Source organism: Xiphophorus hellerii, chromosome 14 (genome assembly GCF_003331165.1).
Source record: "Xiphophorus hellerii strain 12219 chromosome 14, Xiphophorus_hellerii-4.1, whole genome shotgun sequence".
In the NCBI taxonomy this organism is placed as follows: Eukaryota; Metazoa; Chordata; class Actinopteri; order Cyprinodontiformes; family Poeciliidae; genus Xiphophorus; species Xiphophorus hellerii.
In genome coordinates, this window is record NC_045685.1 from 15,055,716 (window position 1) to 15,077,377 (window position 21,662).

At 37.8% G+C, this 21,662-nt stretch overlaps 1 protein-coding gene across 4 annotated transcripts in view; it reads right to left on the reverse strand.

Moving 5' to 3' along the window:
• LOC116732982 (phospholipid-transporting ATPase ABCA1) overlaps positions 1-21,662 on the reverse strand; it is a 188,758-nt gene that overhangs the window by 35,276 nt on the left and 131,820 nt on the right. For all 4 annotated transcript variants that reach the window (XM_032583600.1, XM_032583601.1, XM_032583602.1 and 1 more), the window contains exons 37-42: positions 20,811-20,988; positions 18,849-18,964; positions 15,990-16,134; positions 7,053-7,176; positions 4,280-4,409; positions 2,360-2,480 (exon numbers count right to left, since the gene is read on the reverse strand). In XM_032583600.1, the coding sequence (XP_032439491.1) occupies positions 2,360-2,480; positions 4,280-4,409; positions 7,053-7,176; positions 15,990-16,134; positions 18,849-18,964; positions 20,811-20,988 (814 nt within the window). The remainder of the gene's footprint in view (positions 1-2,359; positions 2,481-4,279; positions 4,410-7,052; positions 7,177-15,989; positions 16,135-18,848; positions 18,965-20,810; positions 20,989-21,662) is intronic.

Below are 21,662 nucleotides of genomic sequence, written 5' to 3' on the forward strand. Positions count from 1 at the left end.
TTTAAACACCAGGGAGAAACAGAGGTAACATTTTAGTGATTATTCAATAAAGAACTCTTGTCAGCTTGTGTCTGATTTGTGCCACTAAAAGTCCAAGGGCAAACATTATCGCATTAGCTGAGCTGTAGCACGCCAAGGTGCCACTCATCTGCTCATCTTCTAAACTCAAACATCTGTCACAGGTCTTCCGAAAACTTCCCTGTCAACTTAATGAGCGTCTGGAACGCTCAATTGACAGCGGCATCCCAATAACGGGCTCTCAGACCGACACGCTTCCATTAGAGTCTTAACCGATGACAGTAGAGGTGCTAATGCTAAGTGGAAGCTAGCAGATGGGGAAAAACTGATGTTTGGAGGAGCAGGAAAAGGAGATGGAAGGAAGGAGGGTGATTCAGGAATCCGACAAATGACTGATGTGCTGTCGATCGCTTCAGAGGCATGCTTGGATTTATGACAGGGTGTATCCTGTGGCGTGTGGCCACCAAAGCTGTGTGCTCATTGATCAATTTGTTATCTAACCCCCCCCCCTCTCAAATGGATGGGCCACAGCTGTTGTGGGAGTCAATGAGGGCACTGCATGAAGAATCCTGATGCCTTCTGCCAACGAACTGCTGTTTTCCTACAGTGATGGAAAATGTGTCATTTCAGACACAACCTGTCATTGGAGAAGGTGTCCACCTCATCAGAAACAGAAGTTTTGGGAAGTCATCTGTTGTACCGATAAGGCATTATTCTCCAAAAAGTTACATAAATCCTGTCTGAAGAGGAACCACTATACAAGCTTCTTGTTTTTTTTTTTCACCTTGAGAGATGATTTGTAATACATTACCTCTCCAACTGTTTCAGCCAGCACTTGTTCAGTAATTATCCCTGAGAGCGCGGCGCCAACTGTGCGAGTGAGCAATAAGCGAAAGATTAAGTATGGTGAGACCGAGGAGACCAAGGGAGCAGAGAAGTAAGGAAAGGTGGTAAGGAGGAAAAGGCTCTTAGATCAGCCAACTGTCGGCGTCAGAAGTGCAATGGAGGCTGCCGTTGTGACACTTCCTGCTGCCACGCGGCCCGCAGGGAGGGAACATCTGCCAGTGGAGCAAACATTAATCGTGCCGCCTCAGAGACGCACAAGCACTGTGATGAACTAAAGGCCAGAGTACTAACATCAAAACAAAACCAGTCTTATGCCATCCCCTCTGTCATCCTTGGACTTCGACTGCTTTTTTGCTCATTGACAATGTAGTTTTCTGACTTTTTTTTAAGTAATACTTCTTACATATGAATCATATCAGCATAATAAAGAGTTGAAAAACTATCATCTCCTTTCTGAGCGCTGGCTCGTTTGGCTCCTAAACAGCTCTAAATTTTAGCTTTATATGAAGGTCTTATACTTGCCTAATCTAATTTTAGGTATTTGTTGTGTTACGAAAGCAGGCATTCTTATATTTTTGCGTAGTATTTTAATCAAACTTTTAAATTTTGTTTAACACAAAAATACATTAACAAAACACAGCAAACAAATTTACAAACATGCAGAAATAGATTTACTATATTTCTTCTGCTTCTTGTTCCCTTGTGTTCCCCATTTTTTAAAAGTAGGTAAGAAAATTAGGCCTGATGTTACTTCATATTTATACCATGAGGAATCAAAGACACAAAGGTTACTTACTAGACTTTTGAAGACATTTTGATCATCTCCAAACTCCAAATAACAAAATGCTATTTATTCATCAATACCTGTTAGGGATGCTCATAGTTGAGCATCCCTAACAGGTAACTGTTATGTCTGAAGATTGAATTTTTGAACTCAGTAAATGAAAAAAATATATACATATATGTATATATAATTTTTTTGCTACTGCTATAAAAGACAGATTTAATTTAAATCTTTTCACACATCTTTAGCAGAGGCGAAGATAAATGAGGAGGTTGCTGTGTGTGAAATGCATCTCAAAAAGGTAAAATATGTATGTTTTTTGATGCAAGATAAAAAAAAGAAATTATTGAATGAGGATCCTCAAGGGCACACACAAAAAACCTTGCTGATGTTTGATATGGAAAGAAAAAAACCCCAAAGACTCAAAGAAAAAATATGTTTTTTATGGCATTCATGATGAAATGTTACCGCACACATTCACAAAACTGTCACATTTGAAGAAAAGATAGGCAGCTGGGGATCATCTGAAGGCAGCAGGTTCTTTCACTAATTAGAATCCTGTGGCTTGCACATTGAAAAAGGACTATGCCAAAGTGTATTAAAATTGTGTTATTGTGCCTTGTTGTGCAAACCGGCCTGCGGGATAATTTATCATAGAAAAAGACTGAATAACACAGACAAAAAAAAGTATTTGAAATCAAGGTCGAATACCTTTGTGAGGTTACTGATCCTCAACAGGTCGTTCTGAGATCTGCCTTCATACACTCTCTGGCGTTCCCGGGCAACGTCAACGTCCTCCTCCTCTGTAGCCGACTGCTTTGGTGATATAAGCCTGATGGGACACAAAGTCAAGGGCTCCGATTATCTCTGCTTGTTAATATTAAAAAACCCCTAATAAATTAGTTCAGTCAAAGTTCAAACCCTGTGAAAACAATTCCTACAATTTTCATGAGCTGCAGAGGGTTAGTTTCCATGGAAACATTAATTTGACAAAAATTCACACCCACAAACCCAAATGCAGTCACAGAACGAATAAATACATGTTGCTATTTGGATAGCAAAGATTTGTTGTTTGTGAGGTGCATTTGGAACAAATGTGCAAAACGTTTACATGGGACTAAAATTTTTAATCAATTTAATGGAAGGGTTTGTAATTTATTTAATACAATTAATCACATTTTAATAAAAAATTACATAAAATAAGCAACATTTTCAATCCAAAACCCCTTTTAGATGCATTAATTTGTTGAATAGTAAATTATTACTTATAATTTACTATTCAATAAATTAATGTGTTCTTTATTCAATCACCAGATTGGTGCTGAACAATCTATAGTGCTAATATTCCTATTCAGCTTTCAAGTGTTTCAGGAAAACCTGATCATTCATGTAGCTTCTTTGAAAAGAATACTTTTTCTGAAATGTGAAGTATGGACACTGACGTTATCGTTGGAGACGTCTGTGCTTACCACATGTTTGCATTCAGATAATATTTTAGACTTGACTAGCTTCAGTGTTAGGCAAACTCCTTACTGGACAACTTGCACATAACAATAATCTTTTCCACTTTCCCATCAGAGCTTTATTTTAAAGCAAAAATTAATCCCAGTGGGACAAGATAAGTGGCTTTGTCATCAGTCACTGATGTCTGCTGAGGCATAAAGTTTTGAATAAAATTGCTATTAGTCATATTTTTCTTCCCTTTGTATTTTTAGCACATCTTTTTGCCAACCAAAAACATCTAAAGTTGAGATTGAAAGAGCCTATTATGATGTCTCTTTCTTTTTGGTTAATTTAAAAAGTTATCAAAATTCCCAATGTTATTTAATTTCAACTTGAGTTGACAAAATCCACTAAATTTAAAATAAATCAGATTTTTGAGTGCAAAAGGTTTCTAGTTAGCAAAGATAAGCTAGACAGAGAAAGATGCAAGGGTAATATCCTGACTGTTTGGCTCAAACACAGCAGACATTTCTTACATTTGATGACAAAATATTGTGCCTTTGTTTTTAAGTAGCAAATTCTTGTCCTTACCATAACAATGTCCAGTGTTACTGCAATGACACTGAACATTTTGTCACTGCGCTACCTTTTTCAATTAAGTAGCTACGTTTGAGCTACTTAAGTGAAAAACAACCAAACTTATTTCAAAGCTCTGATAAATAAAGCATCCATTATTTATTTCTGCTTTTCTGGGCAGGGTAACTGGGGGGGGGGGGGGGGGGGGGCTGATGTCCACCTCCAGTGGTCACTGAACAAAAGGGGTTGGACTGGTCGCTAGTGGTAAATAAAGCAGTTTACTTGAAATGAAATTTGCTGAGCAGTCTGTGTGCTCTGTCCTAAATACCCCATTTTTAAGCCAATTTTCTTTGGGAGGGGTCACTGCAATGATTAGTCAACTGATTGTTAAAAGCTGGCCAATTGTAAACCAAGTTTGTTTTTAAAATGCTAGTGCCTCTGAAAAACGGAAACCCCAAGCAAGAACCGAGTCACTTTATACAACTGTGTAATGTAACATCATCAAAATGCTGGTTAAATAATGGCTATGTTAAATTTTCACATCTTAATTATTGTCTGATATTACTGTACCCAAGGAAAGAGAAATGCCATTAAAAAGTTTCTAAGAATCACCTCGGTTTGCAGAAGAACTTGTACTGGATGAGAATGGTAGTGATGAACATCACACTTCCTTGAATAGACATGGCAAGGAGATTTTTTCCCACCATCTCCCAGCTCAGTGGATTCTTAAAACGATCTTCCCCTAAAACAAAGGATATGAAGACAGCAATGAGATTCATGGGTCATTTTAGGTCCATTTCTAGATCTTGTCAGAAAGATTTTCAGGTAAAAATTGTCAAAACAAAAAGAAAACTGCTATGTTTTCACTTCACAGACAGCCAAATAATAGTGTGTCTTCTGTAAATGTTATCGGTCTTTTAAAATTTATCTGTGACGTATTGTTGAAGGCAGCAGTTTAAGAAGCCACTTAAGCTTTAGACAGAATAGCCAAATTTAAAAAAAAAAAAAGTCATTTGAGAAAATTGTTGACATCCTGTATTTGTTTTGTATAAGTGAGGGTCTTTAATGGATGAACACATAAGTAAAACGGTGACAGCCCTCGACACAAACTTTCTCCCTCCTTACAGCCTGATACAGCGGGGTGAGGGAAGTGGTGGGGGAGCAAAATGAGAGACAAGAAAAACGAAAGCGCTTTCAGTCTCATTCCCTAGTAAATAGCCCCTCTTCACACCAGCCCTTTTAAGTTGTGATTGCTTTTCTCTCTCTGGTCTCCACCACCACTGCAAATTATTCCTCAGACCGCTATTTCCTGCTCCATCTCTCGACAGATAAGGCTCCTCTTCCTCTTTCATGTGCCTCTTTGCCTCTTGACAGCCCCCTCGACCCCACATCCACCTCCGCAGCCACCGTACCACTTGTCTCCCTTTCTCCTGTCTAAATTTAACTCAGAGCTTTAGTAGAGGTTTGGGAGCTGTGTTACCGGTCAAATATTTCCCCCCTGGAGAACTAGGTATTTGAAAGAAATAGTATGGTGTCACTTTAAAATGAGGACTGTGGTTGAATTGAGTGTTTCTCTGGGAAGGGCTGAATGATTTGTGGGTATGCGTACTACTTTAGTGTTACTTGGAGTTGTGACCACAAGTAGACCCAAGGCATGCTGTTTTTATGCCCGAATATTCTTATGTTTATGGTGTTACACTTAAACACATGTGCCAATTGGACACATGGTATACACCATTTTCAAAATTATGAGGCGAGCTGCAATTTGAACAACTACTGTTTTTGAACCAGTTCATGGTTCCCCCATATTTATCAAACTAGATCTCAGGTACGCTTAATATTTGGTCAGAATCAGGGCGGGAGGTGAGTGGAAGGACCCCACCGAGTCATTTTGAGTAACTGCAGATACAGTTTGGGCAAACCAATGTTCAAATGGATTTTTAAGTGTTAGTCCTCAATGAGTTTGAGTTCGTTTATCTGAGCAATATCCCCATCTTTCTGAAAACCTCAAAAATCAATATTAATGCAATTATCGACTACCTTAAAGATTAATATTAACAGTACAAATATGGTTCGTTTTTTTCTATAAAAAATAATATATTTTTATCATTTTTGAACCTCTGTTGTTGTAAATACCGTCGTAACATTGAATTGCACTGTTTTAAAATCAATCCATTGTTAGTTTAGTAGAACTTAAGTACTGTTTCTGTACATTTCAAAATGGAACCCAGGTATTTGTCAAGAGAAAAAAAGAGGAACACACCCTTCTAAAATGAATGGGTAAATATTCTTTCTAATTTTTTCCCCCCAATCTGTTCTTCTCTCCCTGTAGCTTTAAGCATCCCTCTCTGATCTCAGCATGTATGTTTTACTGTTCTCACCAACCTGTTCAGTGTTTGTTTGTTAGCATTCATCTGTTCTCCTTTCAGCCAAACTGTTCAAGGATAACTCACACTCTAGTTTGTGTCAAGTTTCCTCCCACAGACAGAGAGTGTATTCTCTGAGTACTTTTTCCTCCGTGTGCTATTTAAATGAATATGAATTTGACAAAAATACAAAAAATATTAATGTGTTAGGATGCTTTTAAGTGATCTGGATAATGTTCTGGTGTATGTATAGACATTATTTTAATGCATACATCAACAAAAATGCACAAAACTAATTGATTCAAATTTACAAAAACAAAAGTGCATTCTGCTTTGCAAGAAAGAAAGAATAAAAAGTTGGTTGATTTCCTGAAAAACCAACAAACATGATAATGAACTGTAGCTGCAGCTTAATTTTCTATTTGTGTGCCGGAGTAAATGAAGGATAGTTTGTAGCACCGGTATGAATGTATACCCAGACTTTGACATCTCCTCTACTGACCCTACAACCTTGTTTTGAACTGACGTTAAAGGTCAAACTGTATTTTGTGAGGAAAAAAAACAGTAGAAAGCCTCATACTTTCACTAGTGTGAGAGACCATGTTCTTGGAACAATCTGTGGCATAATGTAGTGTAAGTAAACTCTCAAAACATGAACCGATTATATGGAGAAAAGTGAGACTTTCACAATGATTGTATTGACCACTGATATACAATTCTGGTGACAAATGTCTGAATTTTAAAAGCATTTAAGCTTTTAAAATTGTAGTTTTTGTCAGAAGCAGTCAGTCTCCTGGGCAGTGTATAAGAGGAAGGCAGCACAGAGTGTTTTTTTCTTAAATCCTACCACTGGATGCCAGCTTAATAGTTCTCCAAGCATATTGCTTTCAGACAACATTGAAAGCATTTGAAGCTTAAACTGCATAGACATATGAGCAACAAATAAAGTTGCAAAATGTCATGTCTCAGTTAATGTGACATAGTTTGTTTTTTGCTTCTGGTGTGGCAGTAATACTTACCAAAATTGATGAAAAGAGTTGCCGTTGCCTGGTTCTTGGCCATGTCAATAAGACCTCTGCCCAGACAGAAATGTGGGAATATCAGAAGCACCTGCTTCACTATGTCATTAATGCGAGATATGTTCTGTTGAAGAAAAAAACAAAAAAAAAACAAACCCATCAGAGGCATGACAAACTTTCTAATATTTATTTGCCCTGGTAGGGTTTTTGTATAGCCCAAGCACAATATGTTGAACATTAATCTTTAATCAGCAGGGCGAGAGGAGCTAGAACTTCCGAAGACAGTGCTGATAATTAACAAACACCCCGCACTCCATTCACACGCTGAGCGCTGTTGTGTTGCAGAGCTCCAAATGGCGTGTTCAGAGAGCACAGTGTATCAAGTTTCTTCTACCATATTTGACGGCGGGGAACATACTGTGTGATCTGTGAAAAGGCCCACATACGGAAAAACATGTACAAATAAATGGATGAGCAGAGGCTCAGGCAAACAGATGTTCGTCTTTTAAATCATTACTGAGGGAAACGCAACATCCTGACCCAAGAGATGAGAACTCTGTTCATCTGTCTCTTTTTGAATTCTTTTGACAATGTGATAAAACAAGACAGAAAACACCGAAAACAGAGCAAAACCATATTGGCTCACTGTTCAACAAGTAATAAATTAAAAGCATGTCTTATCTTGACAATGGTATTTTACTACTCTTTTACCGAACATATTCCCCCATGGTGGCAATTATGTGGGATCCCAATAAAGGACAAAGCAGTAATGAGCTAAATGGCTTCAGAAAAATGAGCTTGTAACAATCTAATGGATGTAAGAAAGGACGTCCAGTACGCCACAGAGCAGAAACAGAGTTTGGAAAACAAAACACAGAAAGAGCAAGGATAAACTATAAATACACCTGCCGTGGCTTGGCGTTCAAAACCAACTTCATGCATTATGCATCCTGCTTCATTGCAGTCTTCAAAGCTCACGCGTACGCAGCAGGAGACTAAAATTTATCATTTCTGCTTTTGCCGGTGTAAAGATTAGGTACTGCAGGATGTTGTAAGTTGTGCCATAGTTCTCCAGGTAAAGTCCATTAATGTCCCATAGTTCATTCATGGATGTGTGTGTGTTTGTGTGTCTGTTATTGTAAGGTGAAATTAGTTTGCATGACTGAGCTTTCAATATGCAGTTACCAAGATTGCATGGAGCCATAACAGGCCAAATGCCACAGTCAGACAGACTTTCACCGGTTACGTTTCTGGGTAATGTGCCTGCTCTTTATAGAAGCAGCTAATCTCAGCTATTTGCTGTGTGCCAGGCAGGAAAAACTGCACAAAAGACAGAAGTTTTGGTTGCAAACATCTTGGATTCATTAAGTTAGGTGATACTAACTTAAACTCTCACTAGTTTTATGCCTCAGAAACATGTGACAGGACTTTTTGTGTCCATCCCATTTTACAATTAAAACGGGGCATTATGTATTGTCCAGACATATAGTAAAATTTTATAACACAATCAAGTAACTATGTAACCCTCAGTTGCAATGAAAATGTTGTATATATTAAACGTAACTTAAAAGAAATTGAACTTTGCAATTTGATGTCCTGAAATTGTCCTCTGTCTCTTTAAGAAGCTCCTGCTCTTCCCGACATTTCCCCTTTGGCATTTCATCACAATGATGCTCCTCCAGGATGCTATTTGCAATGCTTCTTAGGTACATTGGACTAAGAAGGAGTTCTGCAGCAAATATGTAAAACCAGTAGAAACAGTCCCCAAAAGAACTGTAAGTCAACTTTACTGGATATGTACACAATGCAGACAACTGCCAGCAAACAGCCAGATATTGTATTTGTTAATTAAGCTCAAAAAGAGTTTGCAGCCAACGTAACTCCACAAAAACACAATGTAGGTGAATTTACGATTGGCTAGAATTTAAATAATAACATAGCTCAAGTGACTAGATGCATCTGTGATGCTACAGAAACATCAGTAGAACTGTTGATGACTTGGGAGCCAACTCTGTGACCTTGTTATGTATTTATTTTCATGCAAAGCGGAGAACTCAGATGTCACTGTTCAGGAACTGATTTTAAATTCAGGTGTGGATTTTCATGCTCAACTCTTTCTACTTTTACCTGAAACAGCAAGGACAGATGATAATGCCACATCCACAAAAAAAAAAAGAAAAAGATGATGGGGAGGTTGGTGAAGGGGGGTGAGAAGGGCTGGAGGGTAGCGACACCAGATGAACAGAATGAAGTACAGTTCGCAAAACAATTTAAAACCACTCTGTTCGATGCTGATTTTTATTTATTTTTTTACTTTAAAATGATGTTACTATGCATATAATATGAGTGCATGCAAATTAATGAAAATGCAACCAAGTCTAATCATTTCTCTTTGTGGAAAAATAAACACATGGATGCTTAAGATCAAACGTGGGCTTATGTAAGAATATTCTTTTCTCCTCTTATGAGTAGGTGGTCACTGGAGTAGACATGAGACCATGATGAAAAGCTCTCACCGATCATCATGTAAAAGCAAACCTTCAGATGTTGAGTTTAGCAATAATTTGTTGCCTTTCTCCTTCTACCTTGATGCATTTGGTGCATGGTGCTTTTTAATCTTCAAGCAGTCTTCCTTGAAAAACCTTTGAAAAAGAGTTTGACTTGAAAAGAACTGTCAGAGCTTATACATGAAAGATTAATAAATATACAGTAATAGGACCATAGTTTTATGTTTTGTATGAATTCAGCTAAAATACACCACGTTTTATACGAGCAAGGATAGCCTTCCACAATATACAAACAAAAACACAATAAAAGTTTACTGTAATTACTTATTGCTTGGTCTACAGTTAGACACAAATCAGATTTTTTTTATTGCATCATCTTTGAAAAATACTAAAACCAATGAAATAGGCCCACACCAAAAAAGATGGGACTCCTAATTTCTTTTGGCATGGAAGCATCTTTTGCAGCCTAAACTGCTGGTAATTTGTTTTGGGTTTTTTTTTTTTCCTGCAAAATCTGCTAAAGCTGTCTGAAGCGTGAAGGATGGTGTCTCCAGACTGAAATATTCAGAGCTTATGGAGGGTCACTTAACAATGACCCAATGTTTTTTTCTTTTTCCCTCAGCTCTTTGAGATCGTAGTTAGGTTGACTTGCATGCCAAGCTGAGCTTATTGACATACTGTGGCATTTTTTTCTCCAGGAAACCTTGTAATCCTGAGACTTCATTGTATCCTAAGCAGCTCTAGAACAAAAACCAAGCCAAAAGAGGGTTGTTAAGTAAACCGCTGTGTTCCCCAAAACATCACCCTCTTTATGTAATTTTCCTGTATCACCTGTTGCCACTGGTTACCACCAAATCCCCCATGAAATTTCAATGTAAACTCATTCTAAAAGATGTAGGTTTATGAAACAAAAAATCTCTTAATAAAATCACTTTTAATTGTTTGAAAGAGCTGGGAGGTAACCCACAGTTGGTCCGTCTGTGTGTTTAGTCCCTTGCTGTTGGATGTAAACATTTAAACACATACCCAAGCTGGGATTTTCTGAAGGCACCTTTATTCCTTACATTCTCCAGAGAGCTAGTAGAGAGATAGGAAAGTCAAGCAACTAATAAACAGCAATGACCTTGGGTGCAAGAGGCATAGGCTGACTTGGGAAGCTAAGCTTTCTGGCACACAGAGGACACGTGTGACGCAAAACGGGACTTAATTTCAGAATACAACAAAAAAAAGCATCTTCTCTTAGTTTCTCCCATCATTTGTAAGAGCAAATGATGGAATACTAGCAAATTTGTCCTCCTGTATTTTTTATGTTCGCTGCTGTAAATCCTTTTTTGCTTGCGATGGTGGTAGAGTATGCACTCTGGTTTATCTGACCCATATCACTGCTTGTGCTTATTTCCTCAATGCAGCTCCATTCATAACATCAGGGAAAGCATGCAGATAAATATATAGGTATATATATATATACCTCAAACCGTCAACTATCATATATTATATGGTTGATATTTTTGTGGAAATACTAAGGTACTATCACTTAGATCGTTCAGGGTAAGGTATGAACTTGCGGCTTTGAGTGCAATGCTAGAATGCAATGACGGACACTCCTGGGCAGTAAATGTAGAGTTTGACACAATCTGCTCAAGTTAAATTTGATGGTACCACCTTTACCTCCATCACTAAAAAAAAAAACAATAATAATAAAAAAATCACAATGCCTGCCTGTGGTTATCTCCGAGTGGCACGTGGTGGAGGTATTGACTCAAACACGGCTCGAGGCGTTAGGAGAGCCAGGATTGATGTAGTCTACAGGGAGTCGGACAGTCCTAAGGGGTAGAAAATCTCCCAGTGGTTTTAAAACAAAAACTAGGGCAAAGAGTGTGTGAAAGTGCTGCTCCGGTTCTTCACTCTGCTGTTTTCTTTCCCTCACATTTTTCTTTCACTGATAAAAAATGGAGCAATGCCCAAAGGGGATCAAGATCCTCCCTCTGCTTGAAGTCAGAAAACATCCTGGAGCCTGTAGCTTTACTTTTGAGCGACACTGTTTGACTAACGCCACCGCCGAGGAGCCTGGAGATGATGAGACAAAGCTTTGTTGCTGGATTGAGTCGTCATTTTGTAGGAGTACATCTGTTCGCTGTCATGTCATGCAAACATATTCAAGCCACTTGAACTTTTCTGTACTTTGTTGCGCTACACCCACAAGCTTTAGCATATTTTTGGGGGGAATTCCTTTTGATAAACAAGCAATAATGGTAAAGCAGTGGGATGACACCAATTTTTTTCCCCTTTTCTCATATAAACGGCTGAAAAATCTTGTGTATTTGTATTCATCCCCCCATGAGTTAATACTTTGTAAAATAACCATTTGCAAAGTATTAACTCATGGATTGCATTGCATTTCCAGCTGCAATCTTTCAGGTTATGTCTCTACCAACTTGCTGCATCTTCAGACTGAATTTTTCTTCTCCTTCTGCGTTGCAAAATAGCTCAAGCTCAGTAAGGCTGGATAGGGAGTATCTGTGAACATTGATTTTCTAGTCTTACTCTAGATTCTCAGATGGACTTGAGTCTTGACTTTGACTGGACCTCTCTGGTACGACTGTACAAGTACTGTACCGGATGTACTTGCTTTGCCTTCAGTGGCGCTCACAAGAAGATTTTATGCTTAATCTTTATTGAACCAATATGAAGCCAATTCTCAAGTGTTGCATTGCATTGTAGTGTGGTGTTAGCTAGAAAAACTACTTTACTAGCAAAAACTACTCAAAAGAGTCATAGGTAAAAACAAAGGAGACAACAGTGAACCAGAAGTAATGATGGCTAATTTTGCTGAATTGCATTTACATTTATTTTTTGCTCAATGACAACACTGACTAGTGATAGCAGTAAAACAATATCAATGCATTTCTCACAGAAGACAACAATGGACCTTTCAGATGGTTCAGACATGTGGAAGCCATTTTGAGGTCCCGGTTGGTCAGAAATGCATTAGAACATTTATTTGGAGGGTGAACCTTCAGATCTCAAGTCCCCTTTAACCTCAAACAGGCTTTCCTCAGTTATTGACCTACATTTATCTCCATCAATCTTCCTATCAACTTTGTTGAGCCTTCTTATCCCGACACTAGGAAAAATATTCCCATTTTGCTGCCATCACTATTTGACGAGAGCATCTTCATCCACGTCTGCAGGGTTTTCCTACATGGTTTGTGGTGTGCTATCTTTCAACAATAGCTTTCATAGTGCCAGTCTTCCTCAAAGTCCTATTTGTGGAGCACATCACTTATAGTTCTGCTGTCAACATATTCTTCCGGATAAGTTGTGCCCCTCTGCATCCTCTAGGCAGCATCTTTGTTTAATGCTGCACTTTCCCATTTCTGTCAGTTTGGGTGGTGGGCAGTGTCTTGGTAGGTTTGCAGCTGTGACATTCTCAATTTGATTTCACAGTGATGGATTGAACTATGTGTTGTTCAAAATCTGGGATATTATGTTCCTATCCAAACCTGCTTAAAACCTCTCCGCAACTTCATCCTGGATTTCTCTGTGTTTTGGTTTTCATAATGTTTGTCCCCTTTAAGCCTTTCAGAACAGCTGGATTTGCGTTGCAATTAAATTACACCCTAGTGAACATATGGAACAAACTGGTTGCACTGGATTTTATTTAGGCATATCACAGTAGAAACACTTCTCAGAATGTGATTTGTCAAAAATTTAGAGGACTGTGTGCCCTTTTCATTCTACATCAGACTTACGTGTCCATGTTGATCTGTTATAAAATCCCAGTGGAAACCCTTCAAGATTTTGGTTGCAATGCGAAAAAAGATAAAGTCTATTCCAAAGAGAAATCAAGTGTGAACTCTTGCTGAGGGTTTTAACATTTTGCTGACCCATCTGTTCTCTTAACAGTGAAAATCAAGTCTAATTAAAGGGATTATTGTCGCCATCAAGTCTCACAGAAACACCATAAGCATCCCCGGCACTTCGAAGCAAGAGATGCAAGCTGTAAATCCGTCCCTTTACTCTGCCTGCGGGCAACATCCTGCCCATTAAGCTGGCACCTTTTATGAGTTACATGCCCCACTGATACTGTATCAATAAATAATGAGAATGCAAACGGCAAAAACAGAGCCAAGTAAAAAATAAATGACTAAAAATTGCCAATGAATGCTGGCAACAATAAAATCAATGCAGGAGAGACAAGAAACATTATGAGCAGAGCCAGACGAGACATCAAGTCACAGGGATCTGCGTCCATGAGGGGAAGAAAAACTGTCCGGAAAGACAACATCCAGCGTCAGAGCGGAGCTGCGGAAGATGCTGGGACTCTTATGAAGCATCAGATGTATGAGGAGCTTGTCAGAGTTAAGTGTTATTGTGTGTGTTGATGAGGAAGACTAATCGTGTAACTACAGATTTATCTGGATGTATTTGGTTCAGAGAATGATAGGGAAAGGAAAGCAAAGAAGTAGACAATATCCATCCACTGATGAAAATATAATTTCTGTGTCAAAAACTGCCAAGTTGTTCATGAAATTCCATTTAAATACAATCACAAATAAAAATGATTGACATTCAGTTTTTCTCCTCTCACTCTGCGTTGCTTCCTCTCCAAACCAAATCTCTGCATTTCTTATTTAGCTCCCTTTTGGTTTTCTTTGTCTTTTTAAATCCTTTGAGACCAGGACTGCCGCCATAATGAACAACTCGCTGAAAGATGGATGAGGGAACTTCTCCGAGGACCCTTATTCTCAGCGAACTATTAAAGTTTAAAAAGAATAGGGAAAAATGGGCTCTTTGAAAAATCTTTGAAAGGATTAAAGGGGCTGCTTTAAGGCAAATACCAGGTGGATACACACGTTCTACCCACCCACCTACATGCATGCAGGCACAAGAAAGGCTTTGCTTAGAAAACACACAACATTTATCAAGGATTCAAGTCAATTAGCCAGCTTCTGCTATGGCTCCTGCGTAAATAGGATTTTTGAGCAGCTGTGAAATTTTTACAGCCTGAATTTGCTGCTTGGCAGAAAGAGAGTCTTCCTCTCCTCTGTAGGGACTAGAGGAGAGGTCTCTACAGAGACATATACTATGTAAAAAGACAATTTTGTTTTTTTTTCATTAAAAAAAAAAAAAAAACGTCTCCATGTTGATCTGTTACAAAATCCCAGTGGAAACCCTTCAAGATTTTGGTTGCAATGCGAAAAATGATAAAGTCTATTCCAAAGAGAAATGTTTTAATTTTTCATTCAAAAAAAAAAAAAAAAAGCCTGACATTTCTGTTTTATGTCAATCTGTACCACCATTTTTGTTTTCTTTTTGCAAAATTCCAGAACTGGATTTTCCAGAAAAGGCGTTTCTTTTTAACAATCTTCAAATTCTAAAGTGTACAAACATTAAATTTGCCTCCTTAAATGTATGACTTTCATCCTACTTTTTGGGTATCTTTTCATAAGCCTCACCCACCTTTTGCCAGTCACTCCAACACAAAGACTTTGCTGCCCAAAAGCCAGTTTGTAGCTAATTTGATGCTATGTCAAGTAACATTGTCCATCTGGAAGACAATATGTCCAACTGTTAACTTTCTTATTGATTTCTTGAGATGTTTAAATATTTTCTCAAGGTTTTTTTTTCATTATATGAAAAGTAACGTTTTTGTCTCAAATTGTCATATGGCTTTTTATTTTATTTACTGAAAGATGGATTCTTCCTCTTTGAGTGGCCCTTTAGCCCATATTGTTACAGGGTTTATTTTAATGGAATAACAAAGCTGTTATCACACTAAGCCAGTATCTTCTCAAGGTTTCTGATTTTGATTTGGAGTTGATGTGCATATTTGGCACAGCAATTTTATCTCTAGGACACATAAGCCCTATCATTCCTAAACAGTATGAAGGCTGGACCTTTACAAGGTTTTTATCCCTGTGTATAATTGTTTGAACAGATGAACACCGCGCAATCAGATATCTGGGAACAGACTGTGACTTAATCAAGCCTTAGAACTAAATGTAAAACAGCTGTAATGGATCTGGGGACAAATGAGGAAGGACAAAGTGACCAAACTCAAGAAATTACAATGAAACTTGAGGATAAAAGGAAACGCTAAGTAAACAGAGCACAATGAAACACAACAGACTGGGAATCCATGAACATGAGCAACTCAAGAACAGATGTTAACAGGGAAACCAGAAGTTAGTGCAAAAGACAAAATGGATAATCAAAATACAACAGGAACACAATTTATAGAGCATAAACGGGCATAATGACATTGCATGAGTTTATGAAAGTATAATTAGCAACCGCTTCTCATGTATTAGGCTTATGTAGTTTAGTCCCATATTGTATTTAATTAATTTAACCATGCCTTGTAATTTCATAGGGCGAGTAAGTAGCTGATTTAACGATTGTGCTTTGTGTTGTGTTTGTCACTCACATCATCTTCAATGAGCTCCATGATGAAGGTGGCCACACTGCCATTGATGCCAATGAAGAGGTTGAGGCAGGTCAACACCACGTAAGCCGTGCTGGGAACGCTGAAGATGAAGGAGGCTGGGTACATCATGGGTGTGATGGCCCATCTGATCAGAGCAAAACAAGACACAATCAGAGAGATACCAGAATAAAAACTTCATAAAAATTCTGTCCAACTTCAAATTTCTGAGAGGCTATTTTCACACTGGCCCACACTCATGAAAATAACCACCAGGGTTAATAGTGGTGGCAAATATAAAATTAGCAGCTACTGAATCCATGCAATTTTCAATTCATGAATGTAGATTACCAGGTCAACTGTGCCGGTTCACGACACCAGCAGCCTCTATCAAATAATTTGCATTTCAAGTAAGTGACCCATAAAAGCGTTGCAAAATGGATGCCGCCCACACTTGGCAGAGAGCAGATCAAGTTCGGTTATAAAAGGAGACGAAGTGAAACGTTATGAAGTGGAGTTGCGGTGGGTTATCCAGTATCACTGGCAGATCATCTCCATAATTGTATGCTCTTGCATCCAATTTATGCAAAATATATGATTTAGAAAATATATTTACATGAGCTAATCATTTATTTTTAACTGATTACATTTCTTTCACAGATGGCTATCGAGTTTTTGTGTCTGTTAAGTTCTATTAGGGTTTACTTTGTGGTGCAGTAAAACTTAAGCGCTGTAATAGTTACAGAAAGAATTTATTAGTCACAATGAAAAAAGAAAAACAAACTAAAATGTTTCCATTAATGGCTTTGACCTGAACTTTAGAGACACATTGTAGAATAAAATTAGATATATTTTTTAAATGATTTACTTATAGGGCTTTTTAAAGGTCAGCACTGAGATCTTGTGCTTTTTTGCCCTTTCTATGTGTTGTTGTATGCATGCATGCGGGGGGGTGCGTGTGTGTGTTAACTTTCTGGAAAATATGGCAGAACAGACTGGGTGTTATTTATATAGCATAGAAATGACTTATTGATTGTCACTGGCTATGAAACTTTGATTATTCCATCAAAACAGGAAACACTTAAAAAAGCATCAATAGTTTTAAAATAAAAGAATTGGAATTGCAATTGCAAACTCTTATATTATTTTTTAAAATCCACTCCTAAATTCAGTACATTTATTCAGTGGGGCACAGGTGTAATGCTGTGTTTATTTTCTGCCAAAATCCATGGTCCCTCAATTACTGGTATTCATAAATGATAAATTGGCTAATTTTATAAAGCGCCTCTCTTATCATACCGACCCATCAAAGAGCTTTTGATAGAAAATTCACGTTCACAAAGCAACAACTGTAACATAAAGGCCACCAAATGAGTAGGATGCTGTGAAAAACAAGTGAAATCCTGGTTTCACAAACTCTTAGCAATGAGTAGACACCATCTAAATTCAAACTTGGATATTTGTGAGGCATGCCAGGAAAATGCCTCTTCTGGTCTACCATAACAATCGTACTAAATGCTGCTGGGACTTTAATTGAAACCATGAGCTGTCACAAAACAGTTTCATCCATAAACCAGTCAAAATGATTACCTCTCAAAGATACCACAGGTCTTCCATAAATCACAGCTCAGGCTAGCAATTTTCCACACACATGGAAGCTCTTAAAAATGAAAACGGTCAGTGCATAACCAAAGAAGGAATGCAATGGCGCTCTGTGGGGTTTGATATACAGCACAGATGAAATGACAATCTAGAAACTCCTAAAGGGAGAAACACATGTGGCATGTGACACCTTCGTTATTGTTTTTTTCTATTTCTAAGCATAACTGCTACTGAAGAACTGATGCTTGGCTAAAGTCCAGTTCTGTCTTGAAGCTCTTTAGTGTGACTTCTCCAGTGTGTGTTAGTGGTGAGAAATTATGTGAGTCAAACAGGCACTGTACGGAGCTGATCTCTGAGTGTTTTGGGCTGAAATTTCCCAACCAGCTGGCCCTGCAACCTGTCTATAAAAGCATCACACTCTTGAGCAGTAACCTTGGATTTCCTCCCCACAAGTCGGATGATATGGAGTTTTGACCAGCTCATATAGGTCAATCTGTTGACTGTTCCAGCGAGTGTTTTAATCACCAATAATGTGGTAAGGTTGATCTTATCTCATTTATGGGTATTTTTCTTAACTTTCATGCCAATAAATTGCATTTTAAATGACTGTGGACTTAGCGTTAACAGCAGCTAAGCTAAAGCTGGCAAAAGGCTAGAGAACTCAGCCACAGCAAACTGCTGATGCTGATTAACAATTAATATCCTTATTCATAGTGTTTGAATTAAATTTTGTCCTGATTTTCCCCTTTCCGACAATCTTAAGGATGCCCTGATTAGTGGGATGGTTTCTAAGATGGTATGCAGCCTGTGGTGTTACTCAAGGACAAATGAGAACACAGTCTGTTGTATGTGACATGTAACCAATGAGAAACTGAGATTACGGAAACGTGGAGGTAAAACAACTGCCTGCTGAACCAGAAAGTCTGGTGGACATCTGTCACATCTTCTGTTGTTTTTTCCTCTATTCAACTTAGTCCACAAACTATCAACATTGCTTTATTAATAATTGCCCTTTGCAATAATTTATACTTATTCGTAGCCAAAATGAGACTCCTTTTGCACAATAATGTTAACCTGATTTATTTCGGTCCTGTTATTCAATGTTGCCTCAGACAGTGAGAGTAAAACAATAACTGTTAGACTGATGAACTCATTCAGATTTACAAAAAACAAACAAACAAAAACAACCTTATAGCAAATGTGTGACAAAAACAGAAATTAATTAATGTGACTATGAAGATGGTTGACAAACTAACTTACCCATAAAAAATTAGGAGCAGTATCAAAGCGGGCAGATTCGGAGGTGAAACGTAGGCTTTTTGTTGAAAACAGAGGAAGATCACAATCACGATGAAGCAGGGCACGATGTAGTTACACTGTCAAAACAATCATGAAAATAAAACATGAGCAGCGATTTTAAGCAGACAATTTGTGTTTATTGAGAGAAGTCGGCAAACCGAGCATCAACAGTTGCACTGAAACACTTTGACAATGTTTTTGTATTAAATTTTTTTCTCTGACTGATTATAAAATCAGTGAATAACTTTTCAATTAGCACTTAAGTGTACCCAGCTTTAACTTTCTAATTAATTCAGTGATGAAGAGACGCATTTGCTTTGAAGTAAATGTTTTCTCAGTGACACACTGAACAACTGTGCTATGATACTGTGACATTTTAATATATATACATACTGTATATATATATATATATATATATATATATACAATGAGATGCATATATCTCATTGTAAATTTATTCCATAATGAATTAAAAGGTGTCAAAAATAGTGTTAAATACATATTTAGAGTTGGTAAAGATAGACCTGGTATACCTAGATATGACGTATGGAAACGGCTCAGTAGGGCATTTCAAAACATTGGTGCTGAATCTCTACATTTAGTCAAAATAGCCTTTCCTTTCACTGCAGTAGCTGCCTGGAATCTGTATTTGTAGCTCAAATCAGCTTGATTAATAACTTTTACCCAAAGTTACATTATCTTAAAAACATAATTTAAATCCTAAAATATCCCAAAAAAAATGCCATTCTGTTTTTATTACTTTTAATAGACATCACTCAAAACTAATCTTAAGAATAAATTATTTACCTGTACATTAAGGAAATGGGGGCAAAGGGGAACAAAATCACAAACAGCTAATGTAGCTGAGAATATTTTAGTAAATAAAAGCAATGATAAGTAAGGAGAGACAGAGTCTGTGCCAACAATAAAAAAAAGGAAGAAAGAAAGACCATGATTTTTAAAATTAAGTTTTTTCTGGACTGGATGCGAAAGTGTTCAGTGGTCACAGTATTTTCCGCGAAGCATCTGGAGTTTTTTTCACAAGAGACTAAATGTAGTGCACTCACAGCAGAAAGTAGTTCATACTTTCAGCACTGTAAACAACAAGGCAACTGAAGCATCATATCATGTGGTGTTACACATAGCTTAAGCAGGTAAATCCCACATCATCAATGCATCAATTATAAATGAAACATCAAGCATAGCAACAGCAGAAAGTTTACAGGAATAATTGCAATAATGTAGTAGGTGGGGGCAGCAATTGTCTTTTTGTCTGAGGGGCGTGATCTCTTCCACATTTTGAAAACACTTGCTTTAAACTTAGTAGAAAGCTTGGCAGATATTGAGTTTAATGTACCTTCTTCGTGCTTTAGAGAGTTTCCAATGGAGACATGTTCAATATTTTATCTTTTGATTGTATTTGTTTGGTAATGCAGTCCATGTCAGAATACAAAAAAAAAAATCTTTACTCTGACTCCCTAGGTGCATTTGTCCTCCACTTAGACTGCATTTATTCACAATAATGATGTGTGCCCTGATGGCATTTCGTTACCAAAAGAGCCTGATGAAATGTTTACTTCCATGATGCCTGAGGGAAAGTACCAGTAAGCCTGTTGAGCATAACCAACGGGGGCAGCTGCTGTCGATAATTACGCCTCAGCCTATTACAGAGTATCAGGTAAAGCCCTTTTCCCTGTGGCCAGGGCTGTCAGAGCTGCATTATCAATTACAGTGGGTTGAAATCTTTCACTCATAGCCCTAGGTGGGAATAAAATCTTTTGGACATCAGTGAGTTAGATTATAAAACAAGAAATAAAAGGCCTTTGAAGCGAACCTGGAAGGATTAAAGATCACATTTTTAGCAGCACATGTTCAACATTATTAATTGAGATTTAATCCTTTGAGAGCTGGAACAACACTTACCATATCCCAGACGAAATTGGTTAACCAGTAGACGGCCGGGTTTACACCGCTGACAAATTGCAGATGCTTGGCTTTGCTCACCCTCTCCTGGATTAGAAAGAGGACGAAGCTGGCAGGGATGAAGGACATGGCGAAAATAACACAGATGGACACCACCACGTCTGTAGAGGTCGTCGCCCTGTGGATCAAGAGATAACATTTTAGATTTAAAGTGAAGCAGAGAGGTAAGTGTACACAAATAATAATAAAAAACATACGTAGCATTTTATGATAGACATGAATGTCTGATTTTGAGCTTTAAATTATTTATTTAAACTGTTCTATTTTCCATGCCGAATAACTTAAATACAACAGTTGGGTGCATAAGGTTAGAGTTAGCTTTGGTTTAGAGAATTTATAATGTAGTTTTATAGCACTTCTAGTGTTGCTCATTTAAAATAAATCAATGCATAAAATCAATCACTCCAATAAAAATTTTGGCTTCAGAACCTCAGGGTGATCAGCTCGGGATCAGTGAAAAAGGGATTTTAGACTCTGTGCGCATGCTTTCTTCTAATTCTACTTAGCGAGATGTACAAACAGAAAACACCTCATCCCTATTATCTTATGCCATGGATAATACGTCCAAATTACTGACTGTTTCTAAAAAATGATGACAGATGTGCAGATGTGCGTCCAAGTGCAGCCACACTATGGTTCGCTTCAAAACATTCCAACGATCCCACAAACTTCAAAGAACCTCAGAGGACCATTTTAATCATACACTGGTTTGGTTAAGATATACCAAACCAGTGGTATATCTTACACATTAAATACTTAAATGTGTATTTTCAATTTAATGTATCCCAACAC